Source organism: Pongo pygmaeus, chromosome 10, assembly GCF_028885625.2.
Source record: "Pongo pygmaeus isolate AG05252 chromosome 10, NHGRI_mPonPyg2-v2.0_pri, whole genome shotgun sequence".
Classification (NCBI taxonomy): domain Eukaryota; kingdom Metazoa; phylum Chordata; class Mammalia; order Primates; family Hominidae; genus Pongo; species Pongo pygmaeus.
The window spans coordinates 37,947,608-37,970,765 of NC_072383.2; the positions used below are offsets into that span (position 1 = coordinate 37,947,608).

The 23,158-nt window shown below is 42.6% G+C and overlaps 1 protein-coding gene across 1 annotated transcript in view; it reads left to right on the forward strand.

The window, feature by feature from the left end:
* Window positions 1-23,158, forward strand: part of MUC19 (mucin 19, oligomeric) — a 188,895-nt gene that overhangs the window by 87,897 nt on the left and 77,840 nt on the right. The window contains 9 exon segments of the mRNA XM_054445211.1: window positions 3,125-7,686; window positions 7,846-8,386; window positions 8,597-14,392; window positions 17,140-17,205; window positions 17,312-17,365; window positions 21,456-21,509; window positions 22,166-22,219; window positions 22,614-22,649; window positions 22,897-22,950. Coding sequence (XP_054301186.1) covers window positions 3,125-7,686; window positions 7,846-8,386; window positions 8,597-14,392; window positions 17,140-17,205; window positions 17,312-17,365; window positions 21,456-21,509; window positions 22,166-22,219; window positions 22,614-22,649; window positions 22,897-22,950 — 11,217 coding nt within the window.

Sequence of the window (23,158 nt, forward strand, 5' to 3'; positions counted from 1 at the left end):
TTTCCATTATTAAACTAGACTAGTGCAGCATTTTAGATCTGATATTGTCACACGGCCAATTTAGAAATCACTGGAATGTTACTTGATACAACCATAATGGAGTTAAGTTTTTTTAAAAAAAAGCAATAGTGACCCTCTAACACCTTATCTCATGGTTGGTCCATAATTATTGTTTTTGAGTTAAGGGCTTCTTAGGATATATTTGCTCATTTAGTTACAATTTCATTGTCTAAGTTCTGCATTTTTCCACACAAAATCACTTAGACAACAAGCTAACATAATTCAGTATAGGCTAAAATACTAAATAATCACAAAATAATATGTTAGTTATTTTTGCAGATCATTAATTGATTATATGATTTTCCCATAATACAAATATTTAAGAATTCAATAAATTCTTCTCTGCCACGAATAATATAATATGCTGTTGGGCATTAAAAGGTTACCTTACATCAGCAAAAATATTCAAATTTCAAACTGGAATTCTTTTTTTGCAATCTTTTGCAAAACACCACTGTCTTTAGTATTTGAAATTGTTGTGGTTTAAAGTATTAGCATATTTTCCCATATGTTATTTATTGAACAGAGATCTAGAACCTTGATGAACAGCTTTCCCCATTTCTAAGAACAATTTAATAAGTAACACTGCTTTCTGAATTGTTTAAACATTCAGAAATCAGTTTTCTTCCTAAAACCTCTACACATGGGTTTTTAAAAAGTCTTCTTTTCTAGAATTTGCAAGTAGGGCTTGTCTATAACTCATTTGCTCAAAGCTGACCTGTTGAGGAAATATGTAAACTATGCAATGGGTGTTGCAGATCCCTTGCTAAACAACGTCTGTGTCTCATAAGACTTAACTTGCTTCAAATGACTACAGAGATAGATTACAAATCAATTTATTTATTTATGTTTAAATACTTCTCAGAAAATAAACCAAAAAAATGCCTGAAAAATATAATTAGTAGGATAAAATATTAGTAGATAAAACCATTCTTATATCTTAGTTTCTACTGGATATATTTAATACAATATTATTTATAATATAAACATATGAAGCAGTCATTAACCATTATATAATATCATGTATAAGTTATCTTAATCTGTTTTAACAAAAGTAAAAATGATCATCAGAAAACAACTATACAAAGTATAAAATGGAGAAATGTTTTCACATATATTAACTTGCTTGAATCTTACAGACACCCTATGCAGTCAATAATATATTAGTAATTATTCACATTTTATCTATGAAAAAATCCATGTGTTTACCCCAAAATCACAGGATAAGTATGTTGTTAGGCCAGGTCAGGGCCTGGATTGTTGATTCTTCATCCAGTCATTATCTCTTACTAGACAGACCACCAACATGGTGGATTTCTGTTAAAACTAGAGAAAGATCTTGTCACGTTGCCTATTTTTGTTTACAGTTGTGTTCCTAGTGCCTAGCTCAGTTCCTGGTTTGGGTACTTGATAAATATCTGGTGGATATCTGGTAAATAATTCAATAAGTGAATAGTAATTCCCAGTCTGGTAAAGGATGAAGAGGTTTTATTCTTATCAGTGAGGTAAAATAACAGGTCATATGGAAGGGAACCTTCTGAAAGGATTGGAGCTGTCAGGGGGTAGTGAACTCTTTTCTGCTCTACCCAAGTAGTGGAGTTTCACTGGAAACATGGACCCATACACACATAGACACTCCGCTGTGCAGATCCATGTCTCTACAGATCCAAGGTTTCCATCTTCATCTGGTTCCTTAGTGGTATTCTTGATATATTAGGATCTTCAGAACCAGAGCCTTCTGGGTGATACTGGATTTCCCTTTATGCTCACATCTGTTCTCTGAGTCTTCCCCATATTAGAAAATGTTAGCATCACTGACTCAATTCACTCAGGTAAAAATATTATAGTTATCCTTGATGGCTATCTTTTTTTTTGTACCTCTTATATCTAAACAAGGCCTGTTACTGCTACTTCCAACACATATCTTGACCCTATCCACTATTCTCAGTCTCCTTTATCACAGTTTTAGCCCAAACCACTCATAAATTGTCAGAACTTCTGAAATCACCTCATAATTTTTCTTCTTAATTCTATAATGCACCCCCTGCCATATATTTTCTACAGAGTGTAAAGAGGGATTTTAAATGTATATCAATTGTATGCTATTTCTCCCCTCTTTAAAATTATAGCCCCTTGCATTTAGAAAAACCTTCAGTCTTCCTCCCCTGATTCATAACATTTTGCTTGCTCCTACATATCTGACCTTACCTTATAATATTCCCTGCCTCAGCTCCCATTATCCAGCTATACTCAACTTCTAGCTCTGCTTTTCTAGCAAGCATAGCTCCATCAGACTTATGACCTTTGTACTGGCTGTTATCTCTGCCTGGAATGCCATTCTCCTACAGCTTCACCAGCAAGTTGCTTCTTGTTATCAGACTTCAAAATAAAGACCATCTTCTCAGAGAAGCCTTTGCTAACCAGACAGTCTAAAATAGGACATCCCATTTGGTAGTATCAATTCACTTTATATTAATGCTCTGAAGCTTTTCTTGTTTGTGAATTTGATTATTGGTTGGTTAGTTATTTTATTTATGTCTACCTCTCTCCTCCCACTAGAATGCCCCATGGAGCAGAGAACTGTTTATCTGCATCCCTTTAGAACAGCTACTTAATCTCGCTTTAGTTTCTATTTTATAAAAGAGAAAAGTAATATTATATATCTCTTAGTATTATTCTAATGGTAAAATGAAGTGATACTTATAAGTTGCTGACAACTTCTTTGACACACAATGGATACTATATAAATGATTTTTATGAAAATAAACAAACAGAAAGAAGTTATGCTAGAGCTGGTACAGTGAAGATCACTGTGGTCCCAGGTACTCAGGAAGATTACTTGAACCCAGGAGTTTGTGATCAGCCTGGGCAACAAAGTGAGACTCTTTTTTTAAAAAGAAGTTACAATGTAGCAAAAAGAAAAGTATGAAATAATATGGTGGTTATGGAGATGAAGAGGTATAAAAGCTGTACTAGAAAAATAAAGCCTCATGAGTCTTAAAGGTTAACCAAGGACCAAAACAGCTATTAATATCATTCTACTTTTACTATATGTTTGTGACAGGGGCAACTGGATCATCAACTGGAGACACAGAGACAAGTGGACCATCAGCTAAAGTAACAGGGAATTATGGACAATTATCTGAAATATCAGGAACAACTAAATTGTCATCTGATGTTTCAAGGACAATGGGACAATCAGATACAACATCTGGACCATCAGTTGCAGTGACAAGGACTTCTGAACAATCGTCAGGAGTCACAGGGGCATCTGAACCATCAGTTGGAGTATCAGGGACAACTGGACCATTAGCTGAAATATCAGGGACAACCAGACCATTAGTTTCAGGATTAAGGACAACTGGATCATTAGCTGAAGGATCAGGGACAACTGGACCTTCATCAAGAGAATCAGTGACAACTAGACCATTAGCTGAAGGTTCAGGAACAAGTCGACAATCGGTTACAGGATCAAGAACAACTGGATTATCAGCTACAGAATTAGGGACAACTGTGTCTTTTACTGGAGGATTAGGTACAAGTAGATCATCTGCTAGAGAAACATGGACAACTGGACCATCAGCTGATGGGTCAGGAACAACAGGACCATCTGTTGTGAGATCAGGGACAACTAGATTATCAGTTGGAGTGACAAGAGCAACTGAATCATCACCTGGAGTGACAGGAACAACTACACCATCAGCTGAAGAATCCAGAACAACTGGACCATCTGTTCTAGTGGCAGAAACAACTGGACAATCAGGCCAAGGATCAGGGACAACTGGAAAATCTTTTATAGAATCAGGACCATCTGTTGTAGGATCAGGGACAACTGGACCAACATCTGCAGGATTAGGAACATCTGCACCATCAACCAGAAGATCAGGCACAACAAGACCATCAGTTGGAAGAACTGGGACAACTGGACAATCAGGTGCAGAATCAGGAACAACTGAACCATCAGTTAGAGTGACAGATGTAACTGGAACATCAGCTGAAGTATCAGGAAGAATTGAACCATCAGCTACAGGATCAGGTACAAGTAGACCACTAGGTGAAACAACAGGGACAACTATATCATCAACGGAAGGATCAGAGGCAACTGGACCATCTGTCATTGGATCAGAAACAACTAGACTATCAGTTATAAGATCAGGGACAACTGGAACTTCATCTGGAGGTTCAGGTGCAACAAGATCATCAGGTGGAGGAATGGGGACAACTGGACAATCAACTGCAAGATCAGAAACAACTGGACCACTTTTTGGATTGACGGGAACATTTGGTCAATCTGCTACAGTGACTGGGACATCTTCAAATTCAGCTGGAGTAACAACATCTGAAAAATCACCTGGAGTGGCAATGACAACAGGACTATTGGTTGAAGGATCAGCTACAACTCAACCACCTATTTTAGAATCAGAAACAACTGAATCATCAGCTGGAGTGACAGTGGCATCTGGACAATCAGCCAGAGTGACTTGGGCAACTGGACCATCAGCTGGAGAGACAGGAACAACTGGACCATCAACTGAAGGATCAGTTGCAACTGTACCATTTGTTATTGGATCAGAAACAACTAGACCATTAGATATAGGATCAGGGACAACTGGAAATTTATCTGGAGGTTCAAGTACAACAAGATCATCAGATGAAACAACAGGGACAACCAGAAAATCAACTGCAAGATCAGAAACAACTGGACCACTTTCTGGATTGACAGGAACATCCGGGCAATTGGCTGGAGTGACTGGGACATCTTCAAAATCAGCTGGAATAACAGTGACATCTGAAAAATCAGCTGGAGTTGCAGTGACAACAGGATCATTTGTTGAAAGATCAGTCACAACTGGACCATCTCTTTTGGAATCAGAGACAACTCGACCATCAGGTGGAGTAATAGTGACATCTGGACAATCAGCCAGAGTGACTGAAACAGTTGGAGCATCAGCTGGAGTGATAGGAACAACTGGACCATCAACTGAAGGATCAGGGGCAACTGGACCGTCTGTTGTGGGATCAGGAACAACTAGACCATTAGCTGGTGAATCAGGTACAACTGAGTCATCAGCTGGAGTGACAGGGACAAGGCCATCATCATCAAGAGAATCAGCAACAACTGGACCATCAGATGAAGGATCAGGAACAACTGGACTATCAGCTGGAGTGACAGTGACATCTGGACAATCAGTTAGAAAGACTGGGACAACTGGAGCACCAGCTGGAGTTACAGAAATAACGAGACCATCTGTTGTCAAATCAGGGACAACTGGACCATCTGTTACAGGAACAAGGACAACTGGAACTTCATCTGGAGGATCAGGTGCAACAAGATCATCAGGTGGAGAAACAGAGAAAACTGGCCAATCAACTGTAAAATCAGGGATGACAGAATCATTTACTGGGTTGATAAGAACATCTGGGCAATCAGCTGGAATGACTGGGACATCTGCACAATCAGGTGGAGTGGCACTAACAACAGGTCCTTTTGTTGAAGGATTAGTGACAACTGGATCATCTACTGTAGGATTAGAGACAACTAGACCTTCAGCTGTAGGATCAGGAACAATTGGACCTCCAGTTGTAAAAGCACAGACAACTGGACCATCAGCTGGAGTAACAGTGACATCTGGACAATCAGCTAGAATGACTGGGGCAACTGGACCATCAGTAGGAGTAACAGGAACAACTGGACCAGCAAGTAAAGGATTAGGGACAATTAGACCATCTGTTGTAGGATTAGAGACTACTGAACCATCAGCTGAAGGATCAGGGACAACTGGACCACCTATTGTAGGAGAGACAACTGTACCATCAGCTGGAGTGACAGTTACATCTGGATACTCAGATAGAGTGACTGAGGCAACTGAACCATTGGTTGGAGTAACAGGAACCACTAAACCATCTGTGGTAGGATCAGTGACAACTGGACCATCTGTTACAGGAGTAGCGACAACTGCAAAAACTTCATCTGGAGGATTAAGTACAACTATATCATCAGTTGGAGGAACAGGGACCACTGGACAATCACCTGAAAGATCAGGGACAACAGGACCATTTACTGGATTGACAGGGACATCTGTACAATCAGCTGGAGTGACAATGACATCTGTCCAATCAGCTGGAGTGGTAGTAACAACAGGACTAAATGTTGATGGCTTAGGGACAACTGGAAAAGCTCTTGTAGGATCAGGAACAACTGGATTATCAGCTGAAGCTACAGGGACAATTGGACCATCAACTGAAGGATTAGAGAAAACTGGACCATCTATTACTGGATCAGGAACAACCAGACCATTAGTTACAGAATCATGGACAGCTGGAACTTCATCTGGAGGACAGAGTACAACAAGACCATCAGTTAGAGGAACAAAGACAACTGGACAATCAGCTGAAGGATCAGTGACAACAGGGCCAGTTACAGGATACACAGAAACCTCTGGTCCATCTGCTGGAGTGACAGTGATACCTAGACAATCACCTACAGTGACTCAGACAACTGGATCATCAGCTGCAATATCAGGGACAACTGTACAATCTCTTACAGTATCAGGGACCACTAGACCATCATCTGGACAAACAGAAATAACTGGATCATCAGTTGAAGAATCAGGGACAACTGAATCATCAGCTGTAAGGTCAGGGACTACTGGACCAACAGCTGGAGTGACAGGTACAAATGGACCATCATCAGCTGGAGTGACAGGGATAACTGGATCATCACCTATAGTGACAGGGACAACTGGATCATCTGCAAGATCAGGGACAAGTATACCATCAGTTGGAAAAACAGGAACAACTAGAAAATCAGTTGAAGAATCAAGGACAACTGGACCATCAGTTGGAATAACAGGTACAAATGGACTATCAGCTGAAGTGACAGGGACAACTGGACCATCAGCTGGAGTGACAGGGACAACTGGACCATCAGCTGGAGTGACAGGGACAACTGGACTATCAGCTGGAGTGACAGGGACAACTGAACTGTCAGCTGGGGTGACAGGGACAGCTGGACTGTCAGCTGGAGAGACAGGGACAACTGGACTATCACCTGGAGTGACAGGGACAACAAGATCATCAGCCGGGGTAACAGGGAAAACAGGGCTATCAGCTGGGGTGACAGGGACAACTGGACTGTCAGCTGAAGTGACAGGGACAACTAGACTATCAGCTGCAGTGACAGGGACAAATGGACCATCACCTGGAGTAACAAGTACAACTGGACCACCAGCTGGGGTGACAGGGACAACTGAACTATCAGCTGGGGTGATAGGGAAAACTAGATCATCAGCTGGAGTGACAGGGACAACAGGACTATCATCTGAAGTGACAAAAACAACCAGATTATCATATGGGGTGACAGGGACAACTGGACTATCAGCTGGGGTGACAGGGACAAGTGGACAATCAGCTGGAGTGACAGGGACAACTACACTATCAGCTGAAGTGACAGGGACAACTAGACCATCAGCTGGGGTGACAGGGACAACAGGACTATCAGCTGAAGTGACAGGGATAACTGGAATATCATCTGTGGTGACAGGGACAACTGGACCATCAGCTGGGGTGACAGAGACAACTGAATCATCAGCTGGAGTGGCAGGGACAACAAGACTATCAGCTGGAGTGACAGGGACAATGGGACTATCAGCTGGAGTGACAGGGACAACTGGACCATCAGCTGGGGTGACAGGGACAACTGGACTATCAGCTGAAGTGACAGGGATAACTGGACTATCAGCTGTGGTGACAGGGAGAACTGGACCATCAGCTGGAGTAACAGAGACAACTAGATCATCAACTGGGGTGACAGGGATAACTGGGCTATCAGCTGGAGTGACAGGGACAACTGGACTGTCAACTGAAGTGACAGGGACAACTGGACCATCACCTGGGGCGACAGGGACAACTGGACTATCAGCTGGAGTGACTGGGATAACTGGGCTATCAGCTGCAGTGACAGAGACAACTGGATCATCTGCAAGATCAGGGACAAGTATACCATCAGTTGGAGAAACAAGAACAACTAGAACATCAGTTGAAGAATCAAGGACAACTAGACCATCAGCTGGAATAACAGGTAGAAACGGACTATCAGCTGAAGTGACAGGGACAACTGGACCATTAGCTGGAGTGACAGGGACAACTGGACTATTAGCTGGGGTGACAGGGACAACTGGACTATCAGCTGGGGTGACAGAGAAAACTGGATCATCAGCAAGAGTGACAGGAACAACTGGACAATCAGCAGAAGTAACAGGGAAAACTGGACTATCAGCTGGAGTGACGGGGACAACTGGACTATCAGCTGGAGTGACAGGGACAAGTGAACTATCAGCTGAAGTGACAGGGACAACTGGCCTGTCGGCTGAAGTGACAGGGCTACCTGGAGTATCAGCTGGGGTGACAGGGACAATTGGATCACCAGCTGGAGTAACAGGGACAACTCGGCTATCAGCTGTGGTGACAGGGTTAACTGGACTATCAGCTGAGGTGACAGGGACAACTGGCCTATCAGCTGGGGTGACAGGGATAGCTGGACTCTCAGCTGGAGTGACAGGGACAACTACAGTATCAGCTGGAGTAACAGGGACAGCTGGACTATCAGCTGAAGCAACAGGGAAAACTGGACTATCAGCTGGGGTGACAGGGACAACTGGACTATCTGCTGGGGTGACAGAGACAATTGGACTATCAGCTGGGGTGACAGGGACAATTGGATCATCAGCTGGGGTGACAGGGACAACTGGACTATCAGCTGGGGTGACAGGGACAGCTGGACTCACAGCTGGGGTGACAGGGATAACTGAACCATCAGCTGGAGTGACAGGGACCACTACAGTATCAGCTGGAGTAACAGGGACAACTGGACTATCAGCTGAAGCAACAGGGATAACTGGACTATTGGCTGGGGTGACAGGGACAACTGGACTATCTGCTGGGGTGAAAGAGACAATTGGACTATCAGCTGGGGTGACAGGGACTATTGGATCATCAGCTGGAGTGGCAGGGACAACAAGAGTATCAGCTGGGGTGACAGGGACAATTGGATCATCAGCTGGGGTAACAGGGATAACTGGACTATTAGCTGGGGTGACAGAGACAACTGGACAGTCAGCTGAAGTGACAGGGACAACTGGACAATCTATTGGAGTGACAGGGACAACTAGATCATCAGGTGGAGTGACAGGGATAACTGGACTATCAGCTGGAGTGACAGGGACAAATGGACTATCAGCTGTGGTGACAGGGATGACTGGACTATCAGCTGAGGTGACAGGGACAACTGGACTATCAGCTGGGGTGACAGGAATAGCTGGACTCTCAGCTGGGGTGACAGGGATAACTGGACCATCAGCTGGAGTGACAGGGACAACTACAGTATCAGCTGGAGTAACAGGGACAACTGGACTATCAGCTGAAGCAACAGGGATAACAGGACTATCGACTGGGGTGACAGGGACAACTGGACTATCTGCTGGGGTGACAGAGACAATTGGACTATCAGCTGAAGCGACAGGGACAACCAGACCATCAGCTGGGGTGACAGGGACAACTGGATCATCAACTGGGATGACAGGGATAACTGGATTATCAGCTGGAGTGACAGGGACAAGGAGACTGTCAACTGAAGTGACAGGAACAACTGGACCATCAGCTGGGGTGACAGGGACTATTGGATTATCAGCTGGAGTGACTGGGATAACTGGGCTATCAGCTGTAGTGACAGAGACAACTGGATCATCTGCAAGATCAGGGACAAGTATTCCATCAGTTGGAGAAACAGGAACAACTAGAACATCAGTTGAAGAATCAAGGACAACTAGACCATCAGCTGGAATAACAGGTACAAATGGACTATCAGCTGAAGTGACAGGGACAACTGGACCATTAGCTGGAGTGACAGGGACAACTGGACTATCAGCTGGCGTGACAGGGACAACTGGACTATCAGCTGGGGTGACAGGGACTATTGGATCATCAGCTGTGGTGACAGGGATAAATGGACTATCAGCTGGAGTGACAGGGACAACTGGACCATCAGCTGAAGAGACAGGGGCAATTGGAACATCAGCAGAAGTGACAGGGATAACTGGACCATCAACTGGGGTGACAGGGACAACTAGACTATCAGCCGAAGTGACAGGGACAACTGGCCCATCAGCTGTGGTGACAGGGATAACTGGACTATCACTTGAGGTGACAGGGACAACTGGACTATCAGCTGGGGTGACAGGAATAGCTGGACTCTCAGCTGGGGTGACAGGGACAATTGGACTATCAGCTGAAGCGACAGGGACAATTGGATCATCAGCTGAAGTGAGAGGGACAACTGGACTATCAGCTGAAGTGACAGGGACAACCGAACCATCAGCTGGGGTGACAGGGACAACTGGATCATCAACTGGGGTGACAGGGAAAACTGGACTGTCAACTGAAGTGACAGGGACAACTGGACCATCAGCTGGGGTGACAGGGACAACTGGACTATCAGCTGGAGTGACTGGGATAGCTGGGCTATCAGCTATAGTGACAGAGAAAACTGGATCATCTGCAAGATCAGGGACAAGTATCCCATCAGTTGGAGAAACAGGAACAACTAGAACATCAGTTGAAGAATCAAGGACAACTAGACCATCAGCTGGAATAACAGGTACAAATGGACTATCAGCTGAAGTGACAGGGACAACTGGACCATCAGCTGGAGTGACAGGGACAACTGGACTATTAGCTGGCATGACAGGGACAACTGGACTATCAGCTGGGGTGACAGGGACTATTGGATCATCAGCTGTGGTGACAGGGATAAATGGACTATCAGCAGGAGTGACAGGGACAACTGGACCATCAGCTGAAGAGACAGGGGCAACTGGACGATCAGCTGAAGTGACAGGGATAACTGGACCATCAGCCGGAGTGACAGGGACAAGTGGACAATCAGCTGAAGTGACAGCGACAACTGGCCCATCAGCTGAAGTGTCAGGGCTACCTGGAGTGTCAGCTGTGGTGACAGGGATAACTGGACTATCAGCTGAGGTGACAGAGACAATTGGACTATCAGCTGGGGTGACAGGGACAATTGGATCATCAGCTGGGGTGACAGGTACAAATGGACTATCAGCTGAAGTGACAGGGACAACTGGACCATCAGCTGGGGTGACAGGGACAACTGGACTATCAGCTGAAGTGACAGGGATAACTGGACTATCAGCTGTGGTGACAAGGACAACTGGACCATCAGCTGGGGTGACAGAGACAACTGGATTATCAACTGGGGTGACAAAGATAACTGGACTGTCAGCTGGAGTGACAGGAACAACTGGACTGTCAACTGAAGTGACAGGCACAACTGGACTACCAGCTGGAGGGACTGGGATAACTGGGCTGTCAGCTGCAGTGACAGAGACAACTGGATCATCTGCAAGATCAGGGGCAAGTATACCATTAGTTGGAGAAACAGGAACAACTAGAACATCAGTTGAAGAATCAAGGACAACTAGACCATCAGCTGGAATAACAGGTACAAATGGACTATCAGCTGAAGTGACAGGGACAACTGGACCACTAGCTGGAGTGACAGGGACAACTGGACTATCAGCTGGGGTGACAGGGACAACTGGACCATCAGCTGGAATAACAGGTACAAATGGACTATCAACTGAAGTGACAGGGACAACTGGACCATTAGCTGGAGTGACAGGGACAACTGGACTATCAGCTGGGGTGACAGGGACAACTGGACTATCAGTTAGGGTGACAGAGAGTACTGGACTATCAGCTGGGGTGACAGGGACAATTGGATCATCAGCTGGAATAACAGGTACAAATGGACTATCATCTGAAGTGACAGGGACAAGTGGACCATTAGCTGGAGTGACAAGGACAACTGGACTATCAGCTGGGGTGACAGGGACAACCGGACTATCAGCTAGGGTGACAGAAAGTACTGGACCATCAGCTGGGGTGACAGGGACAATTGAATCATCAGCTGGAATAACAGGTACAAATGGACTATCAGCTGAAGTGACAGGGAAAACTGGACCATTAGCTGGAGTGACAGGGACAACTGGACTATCAGCCGGGGTGACAAGGACAACTGGACTATCAGCTACGGTGACAGAGAGTACTGGACTATCAGCTGAGGCGACAGGGACAATTGGATCATCAGCTGTGGTGACAGAGACAACTAGACTATCAGCTGGAGTCACAGGGACAATTGGACGATCAGCTGAAGGGACAGGGGCAACTGGACTATCAGCAGAAGTGACAGGGACAACTGAACTATCAGCTGACGTGACAGAGAAAACTGGACCATCAGCAGAAGTGACAGGGAAAACTGGGCTATCAGCTGGAGTGATGGAGACAACTGGACCATCAGCTGAAGTGACAGGGACAACTGGATCATCAGCTGGGGTGACATGGACAACTGGACCATTAGCTGGAGTGACAGGGACAAGTAGACTATCAGCTGGGGTGACAGGGACAACTGGCCCATCAGCTGAAGTGACAGGGCTACCTGGAGTATCAGCTGGGGTGACAGGGACAATTGGATCACCAGCTGGAGTGACAGGGACAACTCAGCTATCAGCTGTGGTGACTGGGATAACTGGACTATCAGCTGACGTGACAGGGACAACTGGACTATCAGCTGTGGTGACAGGGATAGCTGGACACTCAGCTGGGGTGACAGGGATAGCTGGACACTCAGCTCTGGTGACAGGGATAACTAGACCATCAGCTGGAGTGACAGGGACAACTACAGTATCAGCTGGAGTAACAGGGACAACTGGACTATCAGCTGAAGCAACAGGGAAAACTATATCATCAGTTGGGGTGACAGGGACAACTGGACTATCTGCTGTGGTGACAGAGACAATTGGACTATCAGTTGGGGTGACAGGGACAATTGGATCAGCTGGGGTGACAGAGATAACTGGTCTATCAGCTGGAGTGACAGGGACAATTGGACCATCAGCTGGTGTGACAGGGTCAACTGTACTATCAGCTGGGGTGACAGTGACGACTGGACAATCTGTTGGAGTGACAGGGACAACTGGATCATCAACTGGAGTTACAGGGAGAACTGGCCTATCAGCTGGGGTGACAGGGATAACTGGACTCTCAGCTGAGGTGACAGGGATAACTGGACCATCAGCTGGAGTGACAGGGACAACTACAGTATCAGCTGGAGTGAGAGGGACAACTGGACTATCAGCTGAAGCAACAGGGAAAACTGGACTATCAGCTGGGGTGACAGGGACAACTGGACTATCTGCTGTGGTGACAGAGACAATTGGACTATCAGCTGGGGTGTCAGGGACTATTGGATCATCAGCTGGAGTGGCAGGGACAACAAGAGTATCAGCTGGGATGACAGGGACAACTGGACCGTCAGCTGCTGTGACTGGGTCAGCTGGACTATCAGCTGGGATGACAGGGACAACTGGACAGTCAGCTGAAGTGACAGGGGCAACTGGAGAATCTGTTGGAGTGACAGGGACAACTAGATCATCAGGTGGAGTGACAGGGATAACTGGACTATCAGCTGGAGTGAGAGGGACAACTGTTTCATCTGCAAGATTAGGGACAAGTATACCATTAACTGGAAAAACAGGAAAAACTAGAACATCAGTTAAAGAATCAACGACAACTGGACAATCAGCTGGAATAACAGGTACAAATGGACTATCAGCTGAAACGACAGGGACAAATGAACTATCAGCTGGGGTGACAGGGACAACTGGATCATCAGCCGGAGTGACAGGGACAACTGGACTGTCAGTTGAAGCAACATGGACAACTGGACTATCAGCTGGAGTGACAGGGACAACTGTCCCATTAGCTGGGGTAACAGGGACAACTGGACCATCAGCTGGAGTGACAGGAATGACTGCACTATCAGCTGGAGTGACAGGGAAAAGTAGACTGTCAGCTGGAATGACAGGGAAAATAGGACCGTCAGCTGAAGCAACAGAGAAAACTGGACTATCGGCTGGAGTGACAGGGATCACTGGACCATTTGCTGAAGTGACAGAGACAACTGGATTATCAGCTGGGGTGAGAGGGACCACTGGACCATCAGCTGAAGTGACAGGGACAACTGGACTATCAGCTGGGGTGACAGGGACCACTGGACCATCAGCTGAAGTGACAGGGACAACTGGACTATCAGGTGGGGTGACAGGGAAAACTAGATCATCAGCCGGGGTAACAGGGACAACTGGATTATCTGCAAAATCTGGGACAAGTATACCATCAGTTGGAAAAACAGGAACAACCAAAACATCAGTTGAAGAGTCAAGGACAACTAGACCATCAGCTGGAATAACAGGTACAAATGGACTATCAGCTCGAGTGACAGGGACAACAGGACCATCAGTTTGCACAACCACTGTAACAGGAAGAACTACAGGAGAGCCAGGAAGTAAGGTTACGGCCCCTGACGGCAAGTCTAGTTAGCTAAAGATAGGTCATTTAATGTGAACAACGTAATTTTTGGTCTTCCAGACTTGAATCTGTAAATTTATCACAATTAAACATGTTATTAAGAACTCAAATTGGTGAACAATGTTGGGGGTTTTCCAGAATATTATAGATTCCTTAGACTTTTTGAGTTTATGTTTTCATGGGGGCTACTGTAGGTGTTGGCAAGGGATGCACAGCTGGAGCACCAGACTCTGGGGCCACTACAGTTGGGAACCCAGCAGGCACAGCTCACCTGGGTACTCTGGTGTGGTCCAACATAAGCGTGGCTGAGACGTCCAATTATGATCGTAAGATGAATCAATTATGATTTAACCAAGGACCTAAATAGTGGAGAAATGATTGAGAGATGACCTAGATTTATCAATGTCTAAATTTGAATTTTACATAAGGGGCAGTAAGTTCATTATATTTAGTAAGATGGACCATGTAAAGCTGATAATCAATTAGTGCTTTAACCAGGCAAAACTGAAGAACCACATGGAACCACCCCTGGAGCAGGTGGAAGCAGGACCAGATTAACCACACCTGGAAAATCAGGCAAGTGGGGTTGGAAGAATTTGGTCCCAACTGTAGCTCAACATAAGGTTTTCTTTTTTTTTTTTTAATTCATTAGTTGATTTTTATTGTTTCTTTTTTTTTAAATTATACTTTAAGTTTTAGGGTACATGTGCACAATGTGCAGGTTAGTTACATATGTATACATGTGCCATGTCTTTTTCTTTTTGTTAAAGACAGTGTCTCACTCTCACCCAGGCTGGAGTGCAGTGACAAGATCTCAGCTCACTGCAACCTCCGCCTCCCAGGTTCAAGCAATTCTCATGCCTCAGCCTCCCAAAGTAGTTGGATCACAGGCACGCACCACCATGCCTGGATATTTTTTATTTTTATTTTTATTTTATTTTTAGTAGAGACAGAGTTTCACCATGTTGGCCAAACTGGTCTCGAACTCCCGACCTCAAATGATCTGCCTGCCTTGGCCTCCCAAACTGAACATAAGGTTTTCTGATCAATGTAATTATGGTAATGAGTATATTGTAAATAAGGAAATCAGAAAGTCAGATCCAAATCATCTATTAGGTTCGTGCAAAAGTAATGGCAAAAACTGTAATTACTTTTGCACCAACCTAATAGTATTTAGGACCTTATATTTTGTTAGGTGTTTTAGGACTAGGATGGAAGGAAAATAAATTGTCTGTCTTTACAGTGCTGATTCTATCAGGAAATAAACCTTAAATGAAGAAGCTTAAAGCAAGAAAATAATTGAGCACTTTTTGGTCAGCCAGGAACTGTTATAAGTTATGTAAACATGTCACTAATTTTCACAGCAACTGCTGAGATAAGTTCTATTTTTATTCACATTTTCAAATGAGGAAGTCAAGGAGTTTAGTTAGCTGCTGCAAGTGATAATTTACACCAGAGAGGTCTGTCCTCAGAGCCTATTTCTTACCTTCTACACCATCCTCCCTCCTATGGCAGTGGGTATAAACTAGAGCAGAAAGGAAATATATTCCCTGGAGGGAATATCTCGATGGAGTCTCAGATATGCCAAATGCAACCTCTCAAAGAAAATCAGATTAATGAAAAGTCTAGTATACCGGAAGTATCTGGACATTTTCTATTATAACAGCAGTGTCTCATGTTTTACTATTTAATTAAATTTTGTTTAATTATTTTTATTGCCATCTGAGTGTCAGGCACTGTGATAAGTGTGTGGGCACAAAAGTGAATGAGTCTGACAGGGCCACTACTCTCAGGACATCCTGTCTAGTGGGGGATTTAGCCAGTAAGAGAAAAGTATCTCAATAGTATTACAATTAATGTTAAGTGCTAAGAATAAGGTGAGGGTGCCAGGACAGTGACCTTCCACCTGGTGTCCCAAAGAATGAAGAGGCAGTTGTCAGATAAAGAGGATAAGACAGGGAGGGAAATGCTAAGGGAGCTCCATGGGGAAGGAAGTCAAAGGATCTTAGAAAGTTTAAGGTAGAAAGAGGCCAGGGTTCCCAGTGCTCTGTTAGGAAGCCAGAGGGTGTACAAAATAAGCCCAGAGAAGTCAGAAGGACCCTGTTCACACAGAACAGAGCCTTGCCGAACAAGTTAAGGATTTTAGACTTGTTGCTAAGAGCGAAGGGAAGTTACCAGAAGGTGAGAGACAGAAGAGTGACATGATCAGCTTCCCATTTTTAAAAGATCAGTAAGACTGCAAATGTGAAGAATTGTATAAAGTGAAAATGGAAGCAGAGAGATTTTCTGGGAAGCTATTGCTCAATCAAGGTAAGAGGCAATGGTTTAGGATAAATTATGGTGGTGGATGGAAAAAAGGGAAAAATTCAAAACCTATTTTTGGAGAACCATCAAGGGAATTTGGCGGTGGTTTGATGGAGATTTCGTTAAGGGTACTTTTCAAGTTAATATTTAGTTACTAGGATGATGGTTCTATCAATTATTAAAATACGGAATGTGAAGGAGCAGCAGTTTGTGGTGGGAAGATCACAGGTTCATGTTTGAAAGTTGAATTTGAGATGTCAGGGAGAAGTCCAAATGAAAATTTCAAATTATGCTATTAAGATTCTTTTTCATTTGTTTCAAATTCAGCTACAACTGGAGTGCCTGCTGCAACTTCCCCAGGAGCTGAAGGTGAAAGCATAGCTTCCACGTCAGGTACTGGAACCACAACTGGGCTCATAGTAGTTATATTGATAAATATCTGGATACTGCTCCAATAAAATAAGAACACTGCTCCTGACTTTACACTTTTTAATCTCAGTTGCCACGGGAGCCATCCCTGGGTCAACAATTGCACCAGGAAGTACCACTACTGGTAAGTAAGCAGGGGGATGTCAGATGTGTTTTTAATTTGTTTTCATGCTCATTGCTTAATTTAAAACAGTAAAATCATTAATAATAATAATGCCAGTTAATTACAATGTCTTTAAATAGATTATCTCATAAATTACTTGAATGAACATTATTATCTCATTTTGCTCATTAGGAACTTAGACAAAGATATTACCTAAGTTGATATGTTCCTACAGCAAGCCAACTGGTGAAATCAATATTTTTCTCGATTGTTTATTGATTCCAAAACACTGCTCTTCAGTGTGACACCTTCCTTTGCTAAAGCAAAATATACAATGTTCTTTAATAACCCATCAATAGGCCAGGCGCGGTGGCTCATGCCTGTAATCCCAGCACTTTGGGAGGCCGAGACAGGTGGATCCTGTGGTCAACAGATTAAGACCATCCTGGCCAACATGGTGAAACCCCATCTCTACTAAAAATATAAAAATCAGCAGGGCATGATGGCGTGCACCTGTAGTCCCAGCTACTCAGGAGGCTGAGGCAGGAGAATCGCTTGAACCCGGGAGGCGGAGATGGCAGTGAGCCGAGATCAGGTCACTGCACTCCAGCCTGGGCGACGGAGTGAGACTCCATCTCAAAACAAACAAACAAACAAACAAACAAACAAAAAACACCAATAAAGCTCACTTTTAAAATCACAAAGATTAAATGTTTCCCATTTCTAACTAAAAGAATTGGAGCAGCAGGTAAGAAAAATAAGTTTTTTATTGTAATAAACTGTGGCACTATTATTGTAATAAACTGTGGAAATAGGATTTGGAGAATTTTATTTGACAAAACTATAATATTATTGTTTTATAAGTCCAAATTTTATAACTTTCTTTCTTTTTACAATGATTCACAAATACTTATAGGGCAATTTCTTTTTCCTAACACTGAGTAAATGAACAAAATTATTATTTCAAGTCTACAGCATATTATTGTTTAAGGTTCTCAATTAGCAATATACTTAGTATGATAGTATTTGAGAAATACATTTCTCAATGTATAGGTCTCTAACAGAACCCAGACTCTAATGACTACATTGCTCATTAATAGTTTAAGGAATAGAATGCTTACCTTTTTTTTTCTGGTGAAGATTTATGTCGCATTATTCTAACTACTGTTATAAAGTCTCCTGTGTAAATTAATTTTACCAACTGATTGCTAGAAAATAATTAATTCGGTAATTTAATTCAAACTAAATTTGTATTAACTCTTTATTCAGTCTATGGTTATGCAAATGTAAACAAATTGGCATGATTCATATTATATATTGAATAACATAGTTATAAGTTAACAACATGGCCATGAACAGGTAGCTATTGGGACACAGTGTGTGACTATTGGGGCATAGTATGTATTTTATCATTTTTGGCACTTTATAATTTCAAGACAGCTTTAATTAAATGTAACCAAATAATAATTACCTGTGTATAAATATTTCTCTTAGAAAAAAGGCAGTGTTTTGTTTTCAGTTTGATAATCTGTAATCATAGAAATCATACATGATTCTTTAAAAGAGCACTTTACAATATGTCTCACAAGGAACATTTACTCTGACTTGAATATCTAAGATAAGCCTCTATGGGAATAACATCTGTTTCTTAAACAAAATGTAATTATCATGGCATTTGACACACTGAAACAAATTTTTTAAATGAAATTCAAATAAATTCTTTAATTTAAATATGGATTTAATTTATCCTTTAGTAAGCTCTGTTAGAATTCCACCACAACTAATTGTAGGTAAGCTGAAATTCAATGACATGAAAATTTATTTCTGCACAATGTGCTTGAAAGAGAATTTCTATCTTTTCCATTTGAGCACTGAAAAACATTTAAAGGACTATGTGTGACATGCATCTCAAATTATAACCTAATATACAAATTAATCTTTGTAAATGGAAATAAATCAAATATTTACATTTATAAATATATTTGTTTTTAAATTTCAGTGCCATCAAAAAAGCCTGAAGTAGCAGGTGAGAAAATATGAGATTATGAATGTGCATTTGAAAAAATAATGTTACATTAATGGACTAGAACACATGGTACCAGAAGTCTTACTTTATCTGATTAATAAAACATGAACTTCAAATTTGATTTTTGTAGAATAGGGCTGTTGATTTTTCGATTCTCATGCCTTCTTAAATCATAATAAAGGTGTATTGAATCCTTTATATAATACTTAAATTCTACAGTGATTGTATACAAATATACAAACTCAGACAGACCAAAATCACTACCAAAACATTCCCCTATTAAAAAGAGGTAGCACCGTATTTCTCAGCATAATAGAGTTATTTGTCACCTACTATTTACAAGAAAATTATTTAGCTTTTAATGTATCCTGATATCTCTTTTTTAAACTTAAAAACAGTTTTAAAAAATAAGCAAAAGTAGCTGATTCTTTTTTTTGTTTGTTTTTGTTTTTGTTTTTTCAATACAGGGTCTTGCTCTGTCACCCAGGCTGGAGTGCAGTGGCATGATCTTGGCTGACTGCAACCTCCACCTCCTGGGTTCAAGTGATTCTCTTGCCTCAGCCTCCTAAGTAGCTGGGATTACAGGTGTGTGCCACCATGCCTGGCTAATTTTTTGCATTTTTTAGTAGAGATGGGGTTTCGCTATGTTGGCCAGGCTGGTCTCGAACTCCTGACCTCAGGTCATCTGTCCACCTCAGCCTCCCAAAGTGCTGGGATTACAGGCATAAGCCACCACGCCTGGCCAAGAAGCTGATTCTTTAGAACATCTCACTTTAAAAAAAAATGATTTCTCTTTCTGATCCTATTAGCACTTACATTGGAATATAAGCTCCCTGAAAACAGGCATTTTTGTCTTATTTTTCACTGATTTAAAACCTCTTTATGGCCCTTCTCTGATGAGGTGATTGATTTCCATACTTGTCCCCCTGATCCATTAGATTCTACCTTTGTTGAAAGGGGACCAAGCCTTATGCATCATTAATGTCTTACTTGAGGAGCTTTGTGTATAACAAACACTCAATACAGCTGAAATATGTTTAGCTTTCACTCACTATCTATTTGAATAATGTAGGCATTATTTTCCCTAATTTGCCGGTAAGGAAACTGAGGTTCAGAGATTTTTAACCTGTTTAAAACCACACAACTCTTTTGATTCCAACGCCTGAGCTCTTTCTACTCCTCTACATTTCCTTTAGTCTAGACTATTGTAGGCAAGTTTCCTCTCTTCCAGTTTTCTCTGTTCTCAGATGTGTTCTATCTGAAGCAGTGGTCAGTGGTCCTCTATTGACTGTTATCTCTGCTCATGTCATTTCTGTCATCAGTCCATGTTAGCAGCTACCCATTGCCCTTCAAGTAAATTCTAAATGCTTTAGTGTAGTATTTGAGTCCTTGGAAACCCCATCTACTTTCCAAACTTCTCATCAGCCCCCTTCACATAACAACTTTTAACCTCACTTGAATTAGTTGTTGGCACTGTTAGAAGTTCCTTTATAAAATTTTATAAACTGATCACTAGGAAGTTGTTTTCTTACTGAATTTGAGCTAAATTTCCAGTTATTTTTCACTCATTCTATGTTCATATAACACATATTGCTATGTTTCCCTAAACCTTGGCTCTTACTATGTCTTCTGCCTGATGTTCCCTTCCTGGACTTCACATAGACAAATCCTAAGCAATGGTAAAGATCTAGATGCTGTCTTTTCCAGAAAGCCTTCCTTGACCCCACTAAGAAGGAGTAATGCTCAGCAGTTTCTCATTGTCTCAGGTACTCAGTATATATAAACTGTCTTTTGTAGCAGAGAGCTAAGGCATACTGAGATCAAACTAGGTGAACACAAGAGAAGATCATCTTTCATCTTTGTCAGGGAAGGCCAGGAAAGGACGTCTCAAGTAGAGAACATTGCCACTCCCTATGATTTACAAATGGAATAGTTCAAGCAGAGAAACTCGTAGAATTATAGATTTGTTAAGTACCCAGAAAAGACTACTTGTTATAGCAGAGAACACATAGATAGCGTCTAGATTCAGATCTTCTCATGGCAGAATGAGTCAGTATGGTGACCTCTGGACGTTCTGTGTTTCAGGTACCACTGGGGTAACCACTGGCACAACTCTTGCCCCTAGAAGTTTCAACATAGGTGAGAACAAGCTGAGCAGAATTTTTCCCATTGGAACTTCTTTCAAGGAGCTATCTCCTCAGGTTTTATTTCTAGGCAAAATTATCATGATAATAATCCAAAATCCTTAATGTCTTCCCAGTTGTGTCTTTCTTCTTTTCCTCATCCTCAGAGGCCACAAGTTCCTAGGAGGAAGTAGAATCTCTGTAGGTGGAATAGCTCCAGCTCAGCCTGCTAAGCCATTACTGCACTTTTTGATCATCTTTCATTAAGCGGTGTTGCCTGAAATGCAGCCACACTGCTTTATTCCATAAACTAAACCTTTAAAAAATTGCAAAACAGTTACTAGATAACAAATGACAGGCTTGAGGAGCCTAAGACTTCCTTCTACCTCAAGGAGCTCATTCAGTGCACTAAGAAGTCAAGTCACTGGCCACTGGATATATGTGTACTGAGAAAACTTCCATTTCCAAGCACTGAATCTCAAAGACACTAAAGCGCCTAGAATGTTGTTAGGAAATTTGCTATAAGAAAGAGATGCTACATTGGAAACACAGATTAATTCTTGCCATTCGAAACCTCAAAGAAAAAGCATCCTAATATATTGTAAGAAATACAGATTTTTGAAAAAGCAATTCCCTAGTCACGGCATGTTGACCACCATTTCTTTATTTCAGGAATTTCTGGTGGAATTTCTGGGAAAACCCTCAAACCTGGAAGTTATGTCTCAGGTAAGTCATCACATACCAGGACATCCTGGAGGGAGCCCCTTAGGTAATACAGTTGACCCAGCATGCTTTTCTTTTCTTCCTTTCTTTTTTTTTTTTTTTGAGATAGGGTCTCACTCTGTTGCCCAGGCTGGAGTACAGGGGCATGATCTTGGCTCACTGCAGCCTTGACCTCCTAGACTCAGGTGATCCTGCCACCTCAGCCTCCCAGGTAGCTGGGACTACAGGCTATTTTTTGTAGAGATGGGGTTTCATTATGTTGTCCAGTCTGGTCTCAAACTCCTGGACTCAAGTGATCTGCCAGCCTCGGCCTCCCAAAGTGCTGGAATTATAGGTGTGAGTCACCACACCCAACCGTCAGCATGTTCTTACTTTTTTCCTTTCTTTTCTTTCTCAGAGGCTACAACTGCTACAGGGACTCCTGGAGCAGGAGGTGAGTGTTCTCATTCCAAGACTTTGGTTTCTGTTGATTCATTGTTTGGGATTGCAGCTTAAAACAGAAGAATACGAAGTTTGAGGACACATTTTATACAAGGCCAAGTCAAATTGTGAATCTCTCTGGAACTGCCATTTTCATGACCCTCCAACAAGTGTGCCTGAGTCCTGGCTTTCAGAACTAGTTCTCTGAAGTCAGGAATGAGACCGTCATTGCTTTAAAGTTCACACATTTTTTTTCACAGGCACCACTATCATTTCTCCTGAAGTCAGTACCAGTTCAGAAGTTTCCAACACAGGTAAAATTCCATAAAGAAAATGTAAGCTGGCTCTTACTCCTATGTGAGTTTTGTGCATGTGTATGTGTGTGCATGGGAATGCTTTAAGGATGACATGAAATCAACCACAAAAGTATCACAGAGACATTTCTAAAGAACTTTATATTTCATTTTTCTCCCTCTGTAGTCATCCCTGGTACACCAGGGAGACATAACAGGAATTGAAACA